Genomic DNA, 19,077 nt, shown 5'->3' with positions numbered 1-19,077 from the left:
AGTGCTGAGTAACTCTCTAAACTGGGAGGAGAAGACCTCGTGGATGGGAGTGAGCAAGTGAATGAAACAAGCCAGGACTGGAGGTGTTCTGAAAGCTCCGAAAATGGGAATGCTGGAGGTTGTCCATGGCAGGGTAGTGGAGCCGTTCCCGTGGCAACGGAGGCGGTTGCCAGGCTGCAGGCGATGGGCTCCAGTGCATGGCACAAGCCCCACGTGGGGAGGGATTTCAGGCTAAGGACAGCACTGAGCTTTCATGCATGTGCAGTTTTGGATGAGTAAAGCCAACGTGACTCCTTTGTTCCAGGGAGAAATTACCGGGGGGTAAGAGCAGCAGAACAGCTCAAAACAACTTAGTCAGGCTTGTGAGAGATGCTCCATCCTTTGAATAAAAATAACACTTAATACTACACAGGGCAGAAAGGCCGAGACTCGTGAGTTACTGTCACAGCTGCTTCCAAACGGGGACAAGTCACGAGCAATAAGTTCTTTGACAAATGAGTAAAAAAAAAAATAAATTAGAATTTGGAGTGATCACAGCCCGTTTTGGGAGGGCAGAGCAGGGTGGGACTGGCCATGGTGCTGAGGGACCCCTGTGGTGGCCGTACAGGGGGTACAGGACCCCTCTCACAGCTGTGGGGCGCCCTGAGATCCCCCACAAAGCTGTTGGTGTTTCCCCTCTGCCCCCCAGAGCAGGAGGTAGATTTAGATCAGATGTTGGGAAGAAATCCTTCCCTGGGAGGGTGGGCAGGCCCTGGCACAGGTTGCCCAGAGAAGCTGTGGCTGTCCCATCCCTGGAAGTGTCCCAGGCCAGGTTGGACAGGGCTGGGAGCAACCTGGGCTGGTGGAAGGTGTCCCTGCCCGTGGCAGAGGGTGGGACTGGATGATCTTTAAGGTCTTTTCCAACCCAAACCAGTCTGGGGCTCTGTGATTCCATAACTTCAGCCCAAGGGCACAGCCTTGGTGTTGTCCTGGAGAGGTTTGGTGGGAGCAGAAGCACCTGTGCAGATCCTCCATTGGCCCAGAGCCTCTCAGTGGAGCCCAGGAATGTTTTGCAAACTCCCCGTGGCTTCCTGAGCTGGGAGCAATTACCAGCTGGGCTGTTGACCTGTTTGATAATCATCAGTACACCATAGATAAGCCAATAAAATGTGTATACAAGGTTATCACATAACAGGCACCTGCTGAAACACAGCTCACCTGCAGAGCAGAGCCTTGATCTGCTTCTCCAGTTGTCCACTGCTGTAATGAAGAGCCAGGACTGCTCAGGGACATCCTCTCTCTCTCCTGCTGCTCTCAGACACCTCCACAGAAACGACAAGTAGGTCAGCTCAGGATGAAGGCTGAGTGAAAGGAGTGGCATGGAATAAAGTTCCCCAAGCCTGAAGGGAGAGGGAAGCAGCACCTGAGGTGATGTCAGAGAGCCTGGAATTCAGGCAGGCTCTGAAGAACGAAAAGCAGGCTCTGGGGTACAAAACATTCTGCCCCAGTTTTGGTGGGGCAGAAACCCCCAGAGAGGACAACTGGGACCATCTCCCAGTGGGAGCTGCCACAAAGGGAATGGGACCCAGTGGAGCACTGACAAAATCTCTTTCCTAAGCAGCAGCATGTCAGGTTTGCAATTCCTTTGTGAAACCAGGGTGGAAATGAGGCTCCTTTGTCCAGGGCTCAGTCCAGCTGGTTAGGCTGGAAGACAAACCCAGATTAATTGTGTGGGCACCAAGCCCTTCATTCCTTGCAAACCTGGCTGCTGCAGCATTCCCATTCTTGTGGGCTGCACTGTTGGAGCAAGGACACTGAGGAACAGGACTGTGTCACTCTGCTCCTCAGGGCCTGTTTCCCTCGGTGCTGGATGACAATCTAAGCCTCTTTAGTGCTAAAGAGATTTTCATGAACAGAGGTGGTAGGTGCCAGTCAGTATTTATATCCATTGCAGCCCTCAAGGGCACACTCCAGCACCAAAGATCACCTTCCCCCAGGCTCCTGGGAAGCACCCATTGCCTCATTCTTCCACTTGGAATGTGGTATAACCGATTAAAAAACGGGAAACCCCACCTCCCTCAGGCTCACCATTGACCCAGAGCTCTCCCAGTCTCCAAGGTGCATCACAATAAGGCAGCAGTGATTGTTTTGTTGCAGTAAGTCAGGGTGTGCCTGAACTGTTTGACTTATTGCAGTTATTGGCTTTTCAGAAGGAATTCCTGAGCTTCACTGGAAAGACAGAGACCTGGGTTCCTCTTGTTTGGGGCCCAAAGGCTGCAGGGCCCCTCCAGACACCAGGATGGTTCTGGGAACATCAAACCATCCCCACACACACAGGTTGAAGTGAAAGATCAGGACCAGCAGCTCCTGCAGCAGGCCATGGGGTCATGGTCCAAAATTCCTGTGGCATCCAGAAGGTGCAGTGACCCCCCCACCCAGGCCACAAACACCTGCAAGTGCAAGTCCCTCTGCTGAGATACAGCACTGGCCAAGGTGGGTTGGAGGTGTGGGGTCTTCAAACCCCCAAGCAGGACCCTGTTGGTTGCAGGGGGGCTTCCTGCATCCCCCCACACTCTGGTCCTCAGCCAAAGCCCGTGGGTGTTGTCCTGCTGGGACGGGTGAGATGGAAAACCACCTCCCTTTGGCCGCTCTCCGAGGAATCCACCTGCAAAAATCCCTCTGCAATTACGGGGTTGTTCAGCAGAGACCAAACAGCCCACGGGGCTCACTGGGAGTGGAACAAACTGGCAGCAAACCTGGCTGTGACCTCCTGGACCAGATGCTTTGCTGCTCCTACCCAGGCTTTGCTGCACAGGTAACCAGGGACATTTCTGAGGAGGCTTCGTGTGCAGCTCAGGGGAGCAAACCCCCCCTGCACACCCAGCCCTGCCTTTCCCAGCACACCAGGGCTCCCTGCCCCAGCTCACAAGTCAAAGAGGTCTGGAAGGAGGGAGGAAAGGGGGCACACAGCTGCCAGCAGATCCAGGAGGGAACAGCTCTCAGCCTTCCCAGCGGGCAGGAAAATGGAGTTTCGGAGTTAAAAAGCAAAAGAGGCGTTGCAGAGTCTGTCAGCACCTTCCATGAGCTCAGAGGAGTCAACAGTTACCAAAAGACAAAGAACAGATGCCATGAGGCACGTTTCTTCTGAGGATTTTCACTTGTTTCTAATAACAAATGTGGCTGAAAAAATGGTAATATGAAACTTGTTCTCTTAATCATCCGATTGCTTTGTATCAGATTGCTAATGACTCACCCCCAGGATTTTATACACATCTCACCACTTTTGTATTGTTAACCCTCATCAGGCAACACAGCTTGGGCACAGCAAATGCATTGCTGGTCTGAGGGAAAGAAATAATATTAAAACTACAAGTAATAACAATTGTCTTTGAGTTCTGGAGTGGGTTTTATAATAACAGAACAAGAACCAGGATGGATTTAGTCTGACTCAAACTTGATGGCTGGTTACAGGAATTACCACAGAACTATCTGGGAGGGTGGGCAGGCCCTGGCACAGGTTGCCCAGAGAAGCTGTGGCTGCCCCATCCCTGGAAGTGTCCAATTCCAGGTTGGACAGGGCTTGGAGCAACCTGGGCTAGTGGAAGGTGTCCCTGCCCACGGCAGGGGGTGGGACTGGATGAGGTTTAAGGTCCCTTCCAACCCAAACCAGTCTGGGAGTTGATCTTTTTTACTTTCTTGCCACATAGAAGTTCCCTTCACAGAACCTGGAGGAGAAGGAGACACCAACCCTCACTGCTGTGCTCTCTGACACAGGCAGGGCTGGAGCTGTGCTCTACCACTGATGCTTTCCCCCTTTGCTGAGCACAGGCCCTGCTGAGGAGGAGAAGCAGCACAAGGACTCCCCTCAGCCCAGGTGAGACACCTCTGCCCCTTGTGCAAGTGTTTTGCAAGGGGAGGAACCTGGTTTCACTGCATCCAGTTGTTCAGCTTTGTCCTCCTCCCCAAACTCCCCTGGCAGGTCCAGCAGGCCAAAACCCACCCCCACAGATGGTTTGGCTGCTTTCTGAGAAGTTATCCTTCCAGCTGGACCGACCTCCTTATCTTCAGTGTGCTCTCCACGTGCTAATTGGATTCTGCTCAATCTGCTGATGGTCCCTCTTGCACCACAGAGGGCAAGAACAGAGAAGGGACCTGGGAAAGAGCAGGGAGTGCAGAGGGATATCCAGGAATGGCAAAGCCTGGAGCAACCACAGGGCTGCAGCCCTGTCTGGTGTGTCCTCAACCTCCACCTTGAGTGGAGCTGCTCTCAGTCCCAGTTTTACACCCACCTGAAGCTCCAAGGAGCTGATTTGCCCTTGTTTTTAAGGCTGAGCCTGGCTCTGGTGCTGGGAAGGACAACCAGAGCATGCCTGAGACATGAGGAGGGAGCTTGGACTGATACATGAGCCCTGCAGAGCTCAGTCCTTACTAACACAACAGCCTGGATGGGAATTAAAGGTCAGAAAGGAGGTGGAGAGTGCAGAGAGCCCTGAGGTCACAGCAGGATCTGTAAGAGCTGCAGAGACAGTTGCAGAAACACTCCCTCCTCCTGGAAAGCTGCTCCACCAGGACATCTCTCCAGGGATACAGCTGTACTAACAGGGGCATTTGTGTGCCAGGACCACTGCACAGAAGGAAACAGAGAGCACAATCTGTGTGCCATCCATCAGAACTGGATGGCAGGGGCCAGGAACTCTCTGAACTGTCCCACGTGCTCAGTCCCCTCTGCTTCTGGAGAGACTCAGAGCACCAGGGCACAGCTCCTGCCCCACACAGCCCTGCTGCTGGCACCTCCCAGCACCACCTCCCTTCAGCTGAGACAACCCCAGCACCAGCACAGCTAAACCAGCATTTACAGCAGCTGGAAATACCCGTGCACCCACCTACAGGCAAAATCGGGGCTGTTCTCCACCCTCAAATGGCTGAACGAGTCTGCAAAAGCAGTTAAGAAGAAAACAAAGATACAGAAATAAAATCGACACTATCCCAGCTGAAACCAGGACAGGAGTTAACAAGATTTTTCGTGTCACTTCATTTTCTGGGCTCAGTGTAACTCTTCCAAAAGTGGAACACAGACATCCATTCCGAGAAGCTGGGGATAAGGGGATCCTCATTTACAGGGAAAGTCCCAAACCCAACCCCCCACCACGCACAGCTCACCAGAATTAACCCAAAGCCTGAAGTTTGCAGCAGCTCTGCCAGAAAAGTCCCTTGGAGAGGGATAGCTCAGTTTTCTGCTGTGCAGCATCTGCTCCAGCCTTTGTCAGACGCTGCTTTCCATGTCCATCTTCCCTCCGGCCATCTGCACCACAACCCCTTCCATTGTTCCCAACCTCCTTCCCAGCGGATCCAGCACCCACAGCGCTGAGAACAGGGTGTTCTGCCAAGGAGCAGATGCTTTTGAGCATTCACAAGTGTGAGGATGCCTGACAATGCCTTCAGCTGTCCCGTTCCCACCTCTTGTCATCATATAAGTCCCAGTCTGACAGAGCCTGAGGCACCTCGCTGGGCTCTGGGTCACTCTGGTCCCTCAGCAACGCCCCCAGTGAGGACCAGGCTGCTCAAACTGATTAGAACTCATGGTAAAAACTCACCCCCCAAGTCAGGCATGGCAGGTTTGGAGAGAACACACAGTTAGTTCACATCACAGGTATCACCCCCCTGTTGTCAAGGCAAACTAAGTGTAAGAAGGGAGCGATCCCAGCTCGCTGTCGGGGATCCCAGGGCAGGCAGGGCTGCACCACCCTCTAGTGCACACCCACAGCAGTGCCTGCCAGCCCAGGGAGCACGGCCACGGACAGGCCAGTGGGGAAAAGATTAGGAAAACAGAATTCTCTTGCCCAGCCCGGCTGTCCTCACCCACAGCTGTGCCACAGGACGGGGCCATCCCACACGACAGGGAGTGGGATCCTCCAAGAGGGAGCCCCAAGCAGAACTCAAGGTGGGTCCTGGCCCTGGCACAGGTGACAGACACTGTCCTGCACACCCTGCACACCCAGCACCCCACATTCCTGACACCCTGGACCTTGCACCCCTAGCACCCCACGCTTCACACCCCTGCATCCCTGGCACCCCAGACCCTGCACCCCAAACCCACCCCACCTTCCCTGTTGTCCCACAGGGTATCACAAGTTCCTGCATCAGATGCACAGAGGGGACATTCACACTCCTCACACAGCATTTCTGAGCTCAGGAGGAAGGAAACCACACAAGCAGGGTGAGAGCAGCTCTGGGGAGGGAGATCCACCTCTACTCAACTACCACATTTCTGTGGGGTTTTTGGGCACAGCTTCAGGAAACAGAAGTCTCTTGAGCATGACTTGGCACTGGGAGTGCTTAAGTACCAGGAACTGGGAGGCAAAAAGAAAAGGGAGGAGGTTTAGGCTGGGTAGGAGGCTGATCTGAGTTACTCTGAGGTTTGGAGTAATTCTGCAGACAAATTCCTGCTTGCAGGGACAGACAGGTGTGAATTCCATTGTAAACTCCCACTACTCGTTCTTCTCCCATGCCCACTTCCCTGCAAGCTCCACCCGAGGCAGCAACAAAAGCAGAACTGGAATGAGCTGGAACAGCACAGACAGTGACACCAGTGAGCCATGAAGGGCAAGCTCCTCAGCCTGGAGGAGAGGAGCTTCAGGGTGACCCAACTGCAGCCTCCCAGAGCCTGAAGGGAGCTACAAGAAACATGGAGGGGGACTATTTACAAGAGACTGGAGTGACAGGACAAGAGGGAAGGGCTTCAAACTGAAAGACAGTAAGTTCAGATTGGATATTGGGAAGAATTCCTTCCCTGGGAGGGTGGGCAGGCCCTGGCACAGGTTGCCCAGAGAAGCTGTGGCTGCCCCTGGATCCCTGGAAGTGTCCAAGGCCAGGTTGGGAGCTTCTCTCCTCTGACACCTCCTCTTGTTGAGCATCTCAAAGATTCCCCAAGAGCAGACCCAAGGCCAAGGAAAGCCATGACAAGCCCCAGGAGCCCACACCACCTGCTCAACCACACTGGGGTTCCACACTCACTGAGCAGTTCTTACAGTGGTTTAAAAACACAAGATGCCAAGCTTAAAAATACGCATTTTCTTTTGGAAAAAAACAATGTACAGTCAGATTTTAAGTGGCTCTACAAGAAGACACTCAGCTATCCTCAAGAAAAGTAAACCTTGCAATGCACTGCATACAGTTTTCCAGCCAGCATGAGTTGGGCAAACTGCAGTGATTCCTGAAGGAGCTTCAGTGGCTTTTTTTTGTTGTTTTGTGTCCAGCCTGTGGGCAGAGACACTCAGAAGGCAGCAGAGAGCTTCACACTGGGTTAGTTGTTGTCCTGCAGGGCCAGCTCAGCGTGAGGCTGGTGTGGGCACAGTGGGCAAGGGCAGCTCCATGGAGGGGGTCTCGGTCACTTCAGCTGGGCTCGGCTTGCGCAGCTCCAGCTTCTCGGTGAGTTGGTTGTAAAGCTCCTTCACAGCTTCCCCACTCTGTGAAAAATGAGGATGGAGGGGGGAAAACAAGAGTCACACTCCATTGTAGTCCCACCCAGCACACCAAGTGTGCCATCACCCTTAACAAACCAACAGGGACAGAGGAAGGAATTTACGAGGTAACTGAGCTGCAACTGGGAACATTCTGAGAGCAGAGCTCGTGGTCCATTAAGCCACGCCTGGAAAGGCAGCTGCTTTCATCTGCAACCAGTTTTCCCCTTCTCATGCTCCCCTTCCTACCTGCTTGGTGGGTTCCAAAGCCTTTTGGAGAGACTCTAGCTTGGCTGGTGCCACTTTGTGGTGCAGATGCAGCAGCAGCCTGAGCACATGTCTGTGGACGTTCTCCTTTCTGCAGAACAAACAGCACCTTGAGAGCCAGGGAGCTACAGTAACAGCACCAGAGCAATCCACACCCCCCCACACGCTGGGAGCTTTGTTAGAATCTTCCAAGAGGATTCATGGAATTGCTCAACAGGAGTGGTCCTGCAGCAACCACAGGGAGGCAGGGGGAGATTTTAAGCACAGATGTGGCAGCAGCTCCTCCCTGCAGGACAGGCCATGTGCACCTGCAGGAGGATGTTCATCCCTCCACGTGGGGAGGAAGAAGCAGCAGCAGCCCCAGCAGCAGCTCCAGACACTTTTTGGGAAGCTTTGTGGAGGTCAGATCTGGTCTGCAGGCCACCAGCTAAACCACAGGGACTTCCCAGCAGTAACAACAGATTTGTGTGTGCAGCTGATACTGCAAAGAGCTGAAGTCAACTCTGCATATTCAGAGCTACTGCAAAGCCTGAAGGATATTCTCCTGTGCAACTCCAATTTGTGAGTAGTGAATTACAGTTCAGGTAACAATTTATAATCAGCACATAACTTTGCTGATAAAAAGTCACAAAATATAAGCCTCTCCCTAAAGAAAAAGAGCATCAGGACAGTATTTCCACAACATGTGAAGAATTTGCTGAACTATACTGCTGAAAGCAGTAAAGCCTCTCTCAGGCATTCTGTAAACTCACTCCCTTCACTTCCCTCTCAGGAAAACCCAATTTACCTGGAGCAGGCAGTGAGGAAGAAGCCATCGAAGAGACTGGTGCAGAACTCCTCCAGTGCAAACTCATCCCCCAGCAGTGTGAGGTTCCCAGTGAGCAGGTGCAGGAAAATATCACTGAAGGCCAAGTCACTGAATGTCTCAACTGAACAACATGGGAAGAAAGGAGACAGAGGCTGAGAAGGATGTGCCAAAACCTGACCACAGAGCTGATGCTCCTGTTGAAAATCCTGCAATGAGATTTCATCGTGGAATGGTTTAGGTGGAAAGGAACTTTAAAGATTATTCAGTTCCAAGCCCCCTGCCACGGGCAGGGACACCTTCCACTAGCCCAGGTGGCTCCAAGCCCCTCCAACCTGGCCTTGGACACTTCCAGGGATCCAGGGGCAGCCACAGCTTCTCTGGGCAACCTGTGCCAGGCCTGCCCACCCTCATAGGGAAGGATTTCTTCCTAATACCTACTCTCTTTCAGTCATTTTTAATCATTTCCTTAGAAAACAGGTAGCCCAGGCAGGTGGCTTTGATCTTTCAGACATTAAAGATTGGGAGCAGGTTGATTCAGAGCTCTCCTGCAACTTATCCCAGAGGAGTCAGTGAACAAGGTAATCCTAGTAAAAAAATAAATGTTCAGTCCTATTTTGTTACAGGTTTCTCAGCACACAAAGCCAAGCCCCAGGAAATTCTGGTTACCTGCAGTTACTCTGGGCAGCAGCAGAATTAAGCCACCTGCTCTTTAATCTTTCAGATTTACCCCAAACAGTTCTTAACTAATTGTTCACAAAGCCTTTGATCGAAGGAACTGACCCTCAGCCACTATCCCTAAACTCTCAGATCAGCAGAGAAGTGCCCCTAAATTGCAGACAAACCCAAACACTTCTCCAGGGACCCACAACCAAGTCAACAAAAGCAGGACATGACATCTTTGGCTCTGAAATCCCCTTCACCCCAGGTTTACTTGCCTCCTATACAGCTGCAGAATAGAAGATGGCACAGCAACTTACCTAGTGCTGGCAGGAGCCTGAGGAAAGCATTCTTGTTCCTCTGTTTAGTGATGTGAAGGATGTAATACAGCCCAATCTCACAGGCTATTCTGTTCTCCTGCAGGAATCTGTCACGGCAGAAGCAAAGTTTCTTCACCAATACAGCTTAAAATGATTTTTAAAATTTTTTTTAAAGAGGTTTAAAATACTGATAGAAATCAAGCAGGTACAGCACTGGCTAACCCCAAACCCACTGAAGAGCAGCTACTCAGTGACTGAGCAGATGGATCATCCCTGTGATCACCATCATGCTCCAAAAAAATCTCCCATTCAGGAAATACTGTGCTATCTCACAGCCAAACAGCTGGATTTGATTGTGGACATTTATAATGTGTTCATGGTAAAAGTGCTACTCAAATTGGGGTTTAGAAGTAGCCCAAATACTCAAAAATGATACAAAGTCCAACACTGTTGTGTTTTAGCTTCCCCAAAGTCAAAGATCGTAGAGGAGAGTACAGCTCTTGGGATGCAGGACTCCAGATTCCAGCAAACAGACAAGAACTGACCTGGAAATCAGTGCAAGGTCTGAATACAGGAGCACACAATTACCCTGGAGTGACAGGTTATCAACAGAGAATGAGTGTGGGTGCCAAAAATGCCAGCTTTCTGATTTCCAATAGTGCTTCTCCAGAACCCAGCATGGGCACTCATCCATCTGCACCCAAATATCACCCAAACACGGAGCATTCACTGCCTCGGGAAGCTGCACAAGCAGCAATTTGAACAGAAATACCAAATACTTTCATATTCAGTCTGCTAAAAGAACGGTCATTACAAGAAATGTTACTGAGGAACCGTGGTGGAAACCTGTTCCCTTAAAAGGAAAAGTTCAGGCTTGATTAATTTGGGCTAAATCTTATCCCCAAAAGTCTTGCCTTTAGCACATGGAGTGTTTTTCCCTGCCAGGGCTGGCTGGGCTGTGGTAACCAGAGCATGCGTACAGCTGGTGAGGCAGGATTACATACTTGGTGAAAGCTTCGGGAATGGTGCTGGGGTAGGGAATCGGTCCCTTCTCCTCCGAGGGCAGCTTCTGATCCACAGTGAAGGTGTGGTCATCCACCACAAAGGACATCAGCAGGGGCAGGAACCTGGTGATCAACTCAGCTTCCTTGGAGGGGGTGGAAGAAGAGAGGGAGAAGAGTCATCATCAATCACTTCATGCCACCTAATGGTCCTGGAGCGCCGTAACAAACAGCGAGGCACTGTGAGGAGCCTCATCCTACGCCGAGGAAAACAAGCTCTCAGACATCCAGTTCCCTGTCAAAACTCTTGAATAATTCACTTCCATGTGTTCCATGGTAACCAGGAAAATTTTACTTCACCTCACCTACAGAAATCTTCCTGCTCAAGTCCTTTCTTTGGACAGTTACACAGCACTTCTTCTGAGAGACCCTTCCCAAAACTGCTGCAGGCACTGCAGTGTTAAGGATGAAACCAAACTGCTTTTATCAACAATTGTATACCCCCAGCATAGTCCAGGCTTATCTGTGGTGACACAAACCCAACTCAAACAGATTTGCAATACAGAGATTCCCTCTGGAAAGAAACTGTGAATGTTTTTCCCTAGAGGTTCGTGAGAGAACACAAATCACGGTGTTACCCTTGGAGTACTGGTCACTCTCCCTGCCACAATCCCAGTGGTGAAGCACACCCTCCCTGTGGTAAATTTAAACATGCAAGCAGCCAGGAATAGATGTGTTTTGGAGACTTCAGCTATCCCCCTCAGTAGACATTTCCTGTCATTATGGCTCAGAACAGAAACAGCAAATTTCTCCTGAGAAGCAGCCACGCTGTGCAACACCATGGCTGGCCTGCCCTCAGCTGACCTGCACCAGGGAAAGTGTTTCCAAAGCATGGAAAGTGCTAAATGTGGCACTGCACAAAGCTGAGACAACACAGAGCTGGAAGGGAGAAACATTTCTGGTGGTGGTGTTTCACACCAGCCTTGGAAATCCTGCTTTCCTCATGCAAGATGTGTCCTACAAACCTGTGAGTCATGAAGAAGGTCCCAGGAACAATGAGAGAGCAGTGAGCAACCAATGCAGTATTTCATAGGGGTAAAGTCTGACTCATGGAAATCAAAAATCAGGAAAAGGAAGCTCACAGCAGGTCCACTGGAGCTGCTGCTCTGTCACCACTGACGTTGTTTTTCCCAAGAAAGCTCTGACGAGAGGTTTGCAGTGAGCGTTAAATCAGGGACGCAGTAAATAGCAAACGAATCTAAGCTTGTTCAATTAAAAGTGTTAAATTCTAAACATCAAAATGGCTCACCATTTTTGGTTCCTTGAAGACTTGACTGTCAATCATGTCCCAGGCCCCCTGTCCCAAAGACAGCATCCTCAGGAGCAGCAGCAGGTCTGGGCTTTCCTCCAATTTTAAGGGGAGAAGAAAAACAGCTATTTTGATCTTCCACATGAGATATTTATATCAAAGCAGTGGTTTACATTCAAAGCTCTTCTGGATTAGCAGCTTTATCAAAGACTGCTGGAAACATTTAGTTCTCCAATTTAATTGAAACCTGATTCCTCAAGCAGCAATCACATCACAGACACACCTGAGGGCTGGTGGGGTTTTGTAGCTTCCATAAAGCAGCAGGGAGTTTGCAGCTACCTGATCACAACGTGGTTTTTAAAGGTGTCCAGCCCAGTTAGTGCACTGAAATGTAATATGTGCCAGGACAAACCAAGCAGAAGAAAGGAGAAAGGGTGTGTAAGAATGACAATGGGTTTTTTGTTTACATTGTGCCCTGAAACCAAAACGAATTTCAGCGTTAAACTGTCATGAGGAAGTTATCTAACAATAACACTTCACAACTCAGGGATAACACCAGCAAGTGCCTCACACTGTTCAGACACCTGCAAGGGTGCCCTCCTTTAACATTTCAGCACCTCCTGCAGACACTGTTCCAGGAACTGTGTTATATCTCAGCAACAGAGCAGAACAGCATTAACCAACCCCTGGCATTTACTGTGGCAGGGGAAAGGCTGCTGCTCTCAGACAAACTGATGGAAGGACAAAGCAGGCAGGCACATTTTCTGGATATGATTCTGCATTTTCCCAGCTGCCAGGATAGAATGAGCCGTACAAAAGATTCATTGTCCGTTTGGAGAGTCCCAAAATTATTGAAACATAGAAGGAGCTTGAAGGGCCCACAAGGATCATCCAGTCCAGCTCCTGGCCCTGCACAGGCACCCCAACAATCCCACCCTGTCCCTCAGAGCGTTGTCCCAACACTCCTGGAGCTCTGGCAGCCTTGGGGCTGTGCCCACTGCCCTGGGGAGCCTGTTCAGTGCCAACCACCCTCTGGGGGAAGAACCTTTCCCTGAGATCCACCCTGAGCCTGCCCTGACACAGCTCCAGCCGTTCCCTGGGTGCTGTACCTGCTCAGCTACACAAGCTGCAACACTCACCCTGGGTAAGGTGTCCTGCCCAACCAGGTCCTGCAGGTGCCTTATGGTGCTCAAGGCCAAGGTGTTGATGGCAAAGGGGTCACACAAGATCATTGATAAGTCCCTGAGGAGAAGCAAAAGCCAAACACTTGTCATACATAGCAAACAACTGCACCTTATGCACCTGTGTCCACCTGGTGAACCTTCTCCTGCCTTGTAAAAACACCACAAATGGTACTTCTTTAACCTGAAAGACTCAAAAACAACAACTGAAAGGTCTTCTGAGGTGAGATCCAGCGGGAGATCTCCCACAGCCAGTCACCAGGCCACAGGGGAGACAGCTGAAGCCGTGCAAGCTCTGTGCTTGGCCCTGCCACGAGCAGTAATGCTCAGGGATGTTTGGGATGTGGCTGGAGCTGTGGAGGTTTGCTGGCTCTAGGGAAGAACTACCACCTACAAGCCCTGCCAGAGGTTGTGACTGCCAGGAACCCATTTGAGTTTTCTCAATGAACAGCACAAGAGCCTCACCCCAGCACTTGCTCCTGCCCTTTCTTCACTCCATCCAGAAAGCCTTGCAATTCCCGGGCTCTCTTGTTGTCCACAAACTTCTCCCGAATGCAGGCGTCCAGGCACCAGGTGAACTGTCACAAAGCAGGGAGAGCTTCATCACCCTCAGCCACTCCTTAACCCAGCAGTAACACACGTGATGGCAGAGAAAACAGGCTCAGAAGGACCTCCCAACACCTGGAATTTAGACACTTTAATAGTGGTGCCAAGCTGGTCACCAACACTGAGATGCCAACAGCCCAACAGGAGGTGAGAGATGCCAAGGGAAGTTGACCTGGTGTCACCTTCTCCTCTCCTGGGAAAGGCATTCCCTGGAAATTAAGGAGCAGGCACTTATGAAACACACCACTGCCCAGCACACCTGTGGATTTACACAAATAGGAGACTGAGAAAGAAACAGCATCACCTAGAAATAAAAATCTGGGATATTTTGGCCATTGCAATACCACTCCCACCCTCTAAGTAAGGGAATATTGACAGTGGAGATCCTGCTTTAGAGCTGTATGAGTGAAATCCAATATTAAGGGCATTTTTTCCCCTTTCAGAAACCAATCTGTGTTTCCCCCCAACATTTCAACTGTCAAAAAATCACAGCTTGCTGAATTTTCTGAAATGCTTTCACCCACTGTCCTTGCAGCATCACTGCATTTAGCAGTGGCAAAATGAAGTGGCTGAAAACCAAACTTGAACAAGAACTCCCCCATTTCTCTGCAGTCACTGTCTGTGTGCACTGATCTGGGGACTCTAGATCAGAACACATTAGCAAGCAGGCAGGAATATTTATCATCACTCTAGGACATCATCTCTAAGCATAACACACACCAAACTTAGCAACTACTCCAGAGGAAAAGCCTTGTCCAGGCCAGAGTGAAGCTAAGCAAGGACAACAGGCCAGTAACACAATCCTGGTGTGATATCATTAACACATCTGTCTCCTCCTAATATTTGAATAGTTGCATGTTTTCTTATAATTCAAGATCCAAAGCATGCAGCATTTCACACACAGTTTACTGGTAGATGGAGTATATCCCACCAGGCACGACTGAGAGGGAAGCAAGCTGGGATTAAGAACCTGTGGCTACAGGATGGGTTTTGTTATTTTTGCAGCATCTGCACAGATTAGGTGTCAGATTAGACATTGCTTTTAACACTGCCCTACATTTGTATGATTCATGGCTTATGAAAGGAAAGCAAACTGCTGGTTCACCAAGATGACATTTTCACCTCAAGTTGCAAGGGATATAAGATGACATTTGGGTTCAAGATTTGACCTCCCTTCACAGAAAGGACTCGTGTTCCCTGGGCTGAAGTCCTGCAGGGCAGCAGGAGTGGGGGAAACAGAGAACTCTCCAGCAATCCTCCCCTGTGTCCCACAAGATTAGTACCTTATGACAGGGGTCAACAGTGCAGATCTCACTGATCTCCAGGTCGTGCAGGGACATGAGGAGCTCTGCCCTCAGAGTGCAGTAATGGACGTTCCTGGTGCGCAGGAACAGCGTCCTCAGGAACTGCAGCACCATGTCATAGAGCTTCACGTTCTTCCCAATCATCTGGGTCAGCTTCTGAACCACCTAACATGGGAAAAACATGCACTCAGTACCAGCAGGTGCTCTTACTTCACACACACAGAATGTAAGTTACTTTTATTACATGATTTATTGAAACATCCACAGTGACATCAGTTCCTGCAAAGGAACTATTTATGCCACAGTTTCCAAGAGCACTTGTTCAGGGTATGTTCACCAAATCTTTCACTGCCATAATGTGTTTTTACCTAAATCCACAAGCTTCTTTCTTCTGTCCTCCTGATTCTCCCAGCAGGGGGAGTGTACAAGTGGATGTGTGGTGCTGAGTTACACCACAACTCTGCAGTGTAAACCTGAGTAAATTGCACCAGAGAACATACACTACATGGTTTGGAAAGCAAAACAGGCCCTCATGTAACAAACATACTGCCCTCTCTGAAATTATGGCTTTATACTGCCTTATAATTAATTCCATTCCAAGAGCAATGGATACCAGACTAACTACAGCTTTCTATTTAAAAAAATTTAGTAAGTAAAGCAAATTTTATTGGACCATAAAAGAAGTCCCAATTAAAGAAATTTAACATATTAACATATTCAAACTGATGTGATAAGAGATGCTCAGCCTTCCAAACACCTGAGGTGTATTAAAGCCACACTGGGCAATACAGAAAACAACTTTGGCCTTCCTATGTTTTTTCAAAAGTGCATGAACAGCCTAGAACATTCATCAATCATTACACAGCACTGAGTGACTATTAAAATAATTCCTGCTGCTTTCACCAAGATATGTAGGAGAAAATGGCCTGGTATTTCTAGCAAAGACTTTGTCAAGCTACAGGACTTCAGGAGCAAAGCTGGGTGGGGGAACAGTCCCTGTTCTGTGATGAGGGTGACTGAACGCTGATGGATTCCACTCAAGCACCTTGTGAGGGTTCCTCTGTCCTCACCTCTCCTTGGCGCCTTGTTTTGGGAGAAGGACTGAAGAAGTTTTGCAGGAAGGAGATGTCGTTGCTGAAGAGGATGTTCTCTTTCTCCAGGATGTATTGCTTGAGCAGGGGGGACACCTCGTCCCCAAACAGGGCCTGGTTGTCCTGCCAGATCTGCCGCTTCACCTCCACGGCACAGGCCTTGTACAGGTCCTTGTCAGCCATCACCAGCTTCAGCTTCTTCTCAGGGACCTGCAGTGGACACAGCAGTTACACAGGGCAGCCCCTCACCTGCCCAACTGACCACAGGAGACACCTAAAGCGTGGAATCACAGAACATCCTGAGCTGGAAGGATCACCAGGACCATCCAGTCCAACCCCTGGCCCTGCACAGACACCCCAACAATCCCACCCTGGCCCTCAGAGCGTTGTCCAAACCCTCCTGGAGCTCTGGCAGCCTTGGGGCTGTGCCCACTGCCCTGGGGAGCCTGTTCAGTGCCAACCACCCTCTGGGGGAAGAATCTTTCCCTGAGATCCACCCTGAGCCTGCCCTGACACAGCTCCAGCCGTTCCCTGGGGGCTGTTTCTTACAAAGAAGAAAAAAAAGATTTCCTTTAAATCCACAGTGCTGAGAATTGGGGATGACATTTCCAAACTCAGTGACTTGCTAAAACTCCAGTAGCAGTTTTGAATCCATTACCTTAATTGCAATATGATGCTTTTAATAAGGACACTCCTAGAGACTTTTGTCTCACAGATCTGAATCTCACTCCTGTCTACTTCTAGCTCCATTCTTCAAATCTTACCTTCCACTTGTCACAGATTTTTAAATCAGCTGTGCAAAAATTCACCTATCAGTGAACTTGACTATTTTTAGGAAGCTGCATGGATTGAGGAAAACGGGGAAATAGCCTCATCTGATTATAAAAATGTGAAATGCCTTTTGAATTAGCCCACCAAGTTGGCAGCAGATACAAGAATGAGTTAAATCTTCAGTCAGTGCCTAACAGTGAACAACACACCTGCAAAGGTGTGCAGAGGGAGCACAGCTGGAGGAGCCACACCAGAGGTGTCCCAGCACAGTGCAGGTCCTACCTTGGGCAGGTGCTTCATGACACACATCACCACGGGCTGGATCGAGGGCATCTTGACCAGGGAAAAGCTCTTCTCCAGGAGATCTTCCAGCTTCTTGTATCTGGAAACACGGGAGAGCACGAGACTCAGCGCCACGGAGCAGCAAAGGGACAGAGTGGCTCGTCCCAGAGCCGCTGGAACTCGATTCCCGAGGTACCAAACTCTCCCCTGCAGGAGCCACCACAGCGTTTTCACACGGAATTCCCAGCTCGCCCCAAGTAACCAAGACAGCCGACCGACCTCTCCTCGACCTTCCCCTCCAAGGCGATGGCAGAGACCCTCTCCAGCAGCTTCTCCCGCAGCTCATCGAACACGGACTGGTGGAACTCGAGGCGGGGGGTGCCGTGCAGGTCCAGGAAGGGCAGCGCGTACTGCAGCGAGGGCAGCAGCACCCCGTTCTCCGTCTGGGAGAGAGACACAGCGGGGCTGAGCGCGCTGCACAGCGAAGGAAAAGAGGGAGAAGCCCGGACGGGTCCTTCCCTCCGCCCTCCTCCTCCTCCTCCTCCCGCAGCCCGGCCCCTCACGGCACCTGGAACTGCTCGATGGCCTTGAGCGGCTCCGTGCAGTTCGTCAGCGTCTCCTTGAGGTCCTCGCCGTTGGCCACCCCCAGCTCCTGCAGCCCCGCGTACATCTCGGCCTGGGCGGGCCCGCGAGGCCGCTCCCGATCCCGAATCCCAATCCCGAATCCCGACCCCGATCCCGACCCTGATCCCGGTCCCGCCCCGGCTCCGCGCGGTCCGTGTCCCTCCCTTCCCCCCCGCCGCCCGCGGGCCCCGCTCCCGGGCGCGAAGGTTCCGCGGCGCGAAGGTTCCGCCGCCCCTCCCGTGGGGGCTCCCCGCGACCCCCGCGGGCTCCGGTCGGGGCAGGGCGGGCAGGGCTCCGGCAGCGCACAGAGACACAGAGTCACAGCCCCGGGCAGGCTGAAGGGACCGCGGTGGGTCATCTGGTGGCACCTCCCTGCTCCAGCGGGGCCATCCCAGGGTTAGATGGGGTGACCATCCCATGGCACGGGGTTGTGTCCAGAGGGGTCTGGAATATCCCCAGTGAGGAGACTCCATACCCTCCCTGGGCAGCATGTTCAGAGCTGGGTCACTGCACAGCAATGGAACTTCCCAGGCATCAGTTTGTGCTGCTGCCTCTTGTCCCATTACTGGCCCCCCTACACACTGAATAGATCCTGGTCCATCCTCTGCCCCCTCCCTGCAGACACTGATGGACACGGATGAGGTTCCCTCTCTTCCCAAGGCTGAGCAGCCCCAGCTCCCTCAGCCTTTCCTGCTCCCAGAGATGCTCCATCCCTTCAGCATCTCCGCAGCCTCCGCTGGACCCGCTCCAGGAGCTCTCACGTGATGGGATTGTTGGGGTATCCTGTGCAGGGCCAGGAGCTCGACTCGATGGTCCTTGTGGGTCCTTCCAACTCAGAAGGTTCTGTGATTCCATGGCTTTGTGCTCTGGCCAACAGCATTAAGAGGGCAGCAAGGTTGGGATTCCTGGGGGTGTCTGAGGCTTCCCTCTTGTCTGATCCCAGGCCGACAGTGATGGAAAGAGGAAACACCACTAAAAACAGAGAAGTGGCCTTCCTCCATTCATGGTTTAGCATTCACAGGCCTGTACTTTCGGGATAGCTGCTACAGAGTGGGGGGAAAAAAGAAAACCCCTATTTGTCCTTTGTGCAATCTGCTGCTGTCTCAGTCTAAGCCACCACAGAAACCCCCCTGGGGTCTGCCCAGCAGCCATTATAGCTGTCCAGGAAAAAAACAAACTGATTTAGAGCCCCCCCAGACCACTTGAAAGTTGGGCTGTTGCTCACACACCCCTGTGATCCCTGACATCATGGTGAGAGAAGGGATGCACTCTGCTGTTCCCAGCCAGGAGCTGCTGCAGCGCCCTGAGCTCCCTCACGTCCCTCCCCGTGTCCCCACATGGCTGGGGGGGGTTCCTGCAGGAGCAAAGCAGGACTGGTCTGACCACGGCAGGACCTGGAATCTCCTCAGTAGCCGCT

General features: G+C 51.3%; 1 protein-coding gene across 1 annotated transcript; it reads right to left on the bottom strand.

Annotated features, from left to right (window-relative positions):
* Positions 1-7,035: 7,035 nt before the first annotated feature.
* On the bottom strand, positions 7,036-17,758 carry NELFB (negative elongation factor complex member B). Its single transcript, XM_050319796.1, has 13 exons — positions 17,605-17,758; positions 17,316-17,479; positions 17,037-17,136; positions 15,963-16,193; positions 14,872-15,057; positions 13,448-13,560; positions 12,941-13,043; positions 11,802-11,897; positions 10,496-10,638; positions 9,492-9,598; positions 8,494-8,635; positions 7,689-7,797; positions 7,036-7,445 (listed from the first exon to the last, which is right to left on the bottom strand). The coding sequence occupies exons 1-13, from the start codon at positions 17,704-17,706 to the stop codon at positions 7,308-7,310; spliced, it is 1,734 nt and encodes a 577-aa protein (XP_050175753.1). The 5' UTR covers positions 17,707-17,758; the 3' UTR covers positions 7,036-7,307.
* Between the last annotated feature and the right edge of the window lie 1,319 nt (positions 17,759-19,077).

Source organism: Myiozetetes cayanensis, unplaced genomic scaffold (genome assembly GCF_022539395.1).
Source record: "Myiozetetes cayanensis isolate MyiCay16 unplaced genomic scaffold, myiCay2020 scf23, whole genome shotgun sequence".
NCBI lineage: Eukaryota > Metazoa > Chordata > Aves > Passeriformes > Tyrannidae > Myiozetetes > Myiozetetes cayanensis.
Note: the sequence above shows the minus strand (reverse complement) of the source record. Positions and strands in the feature narration are given on the sequence as shown.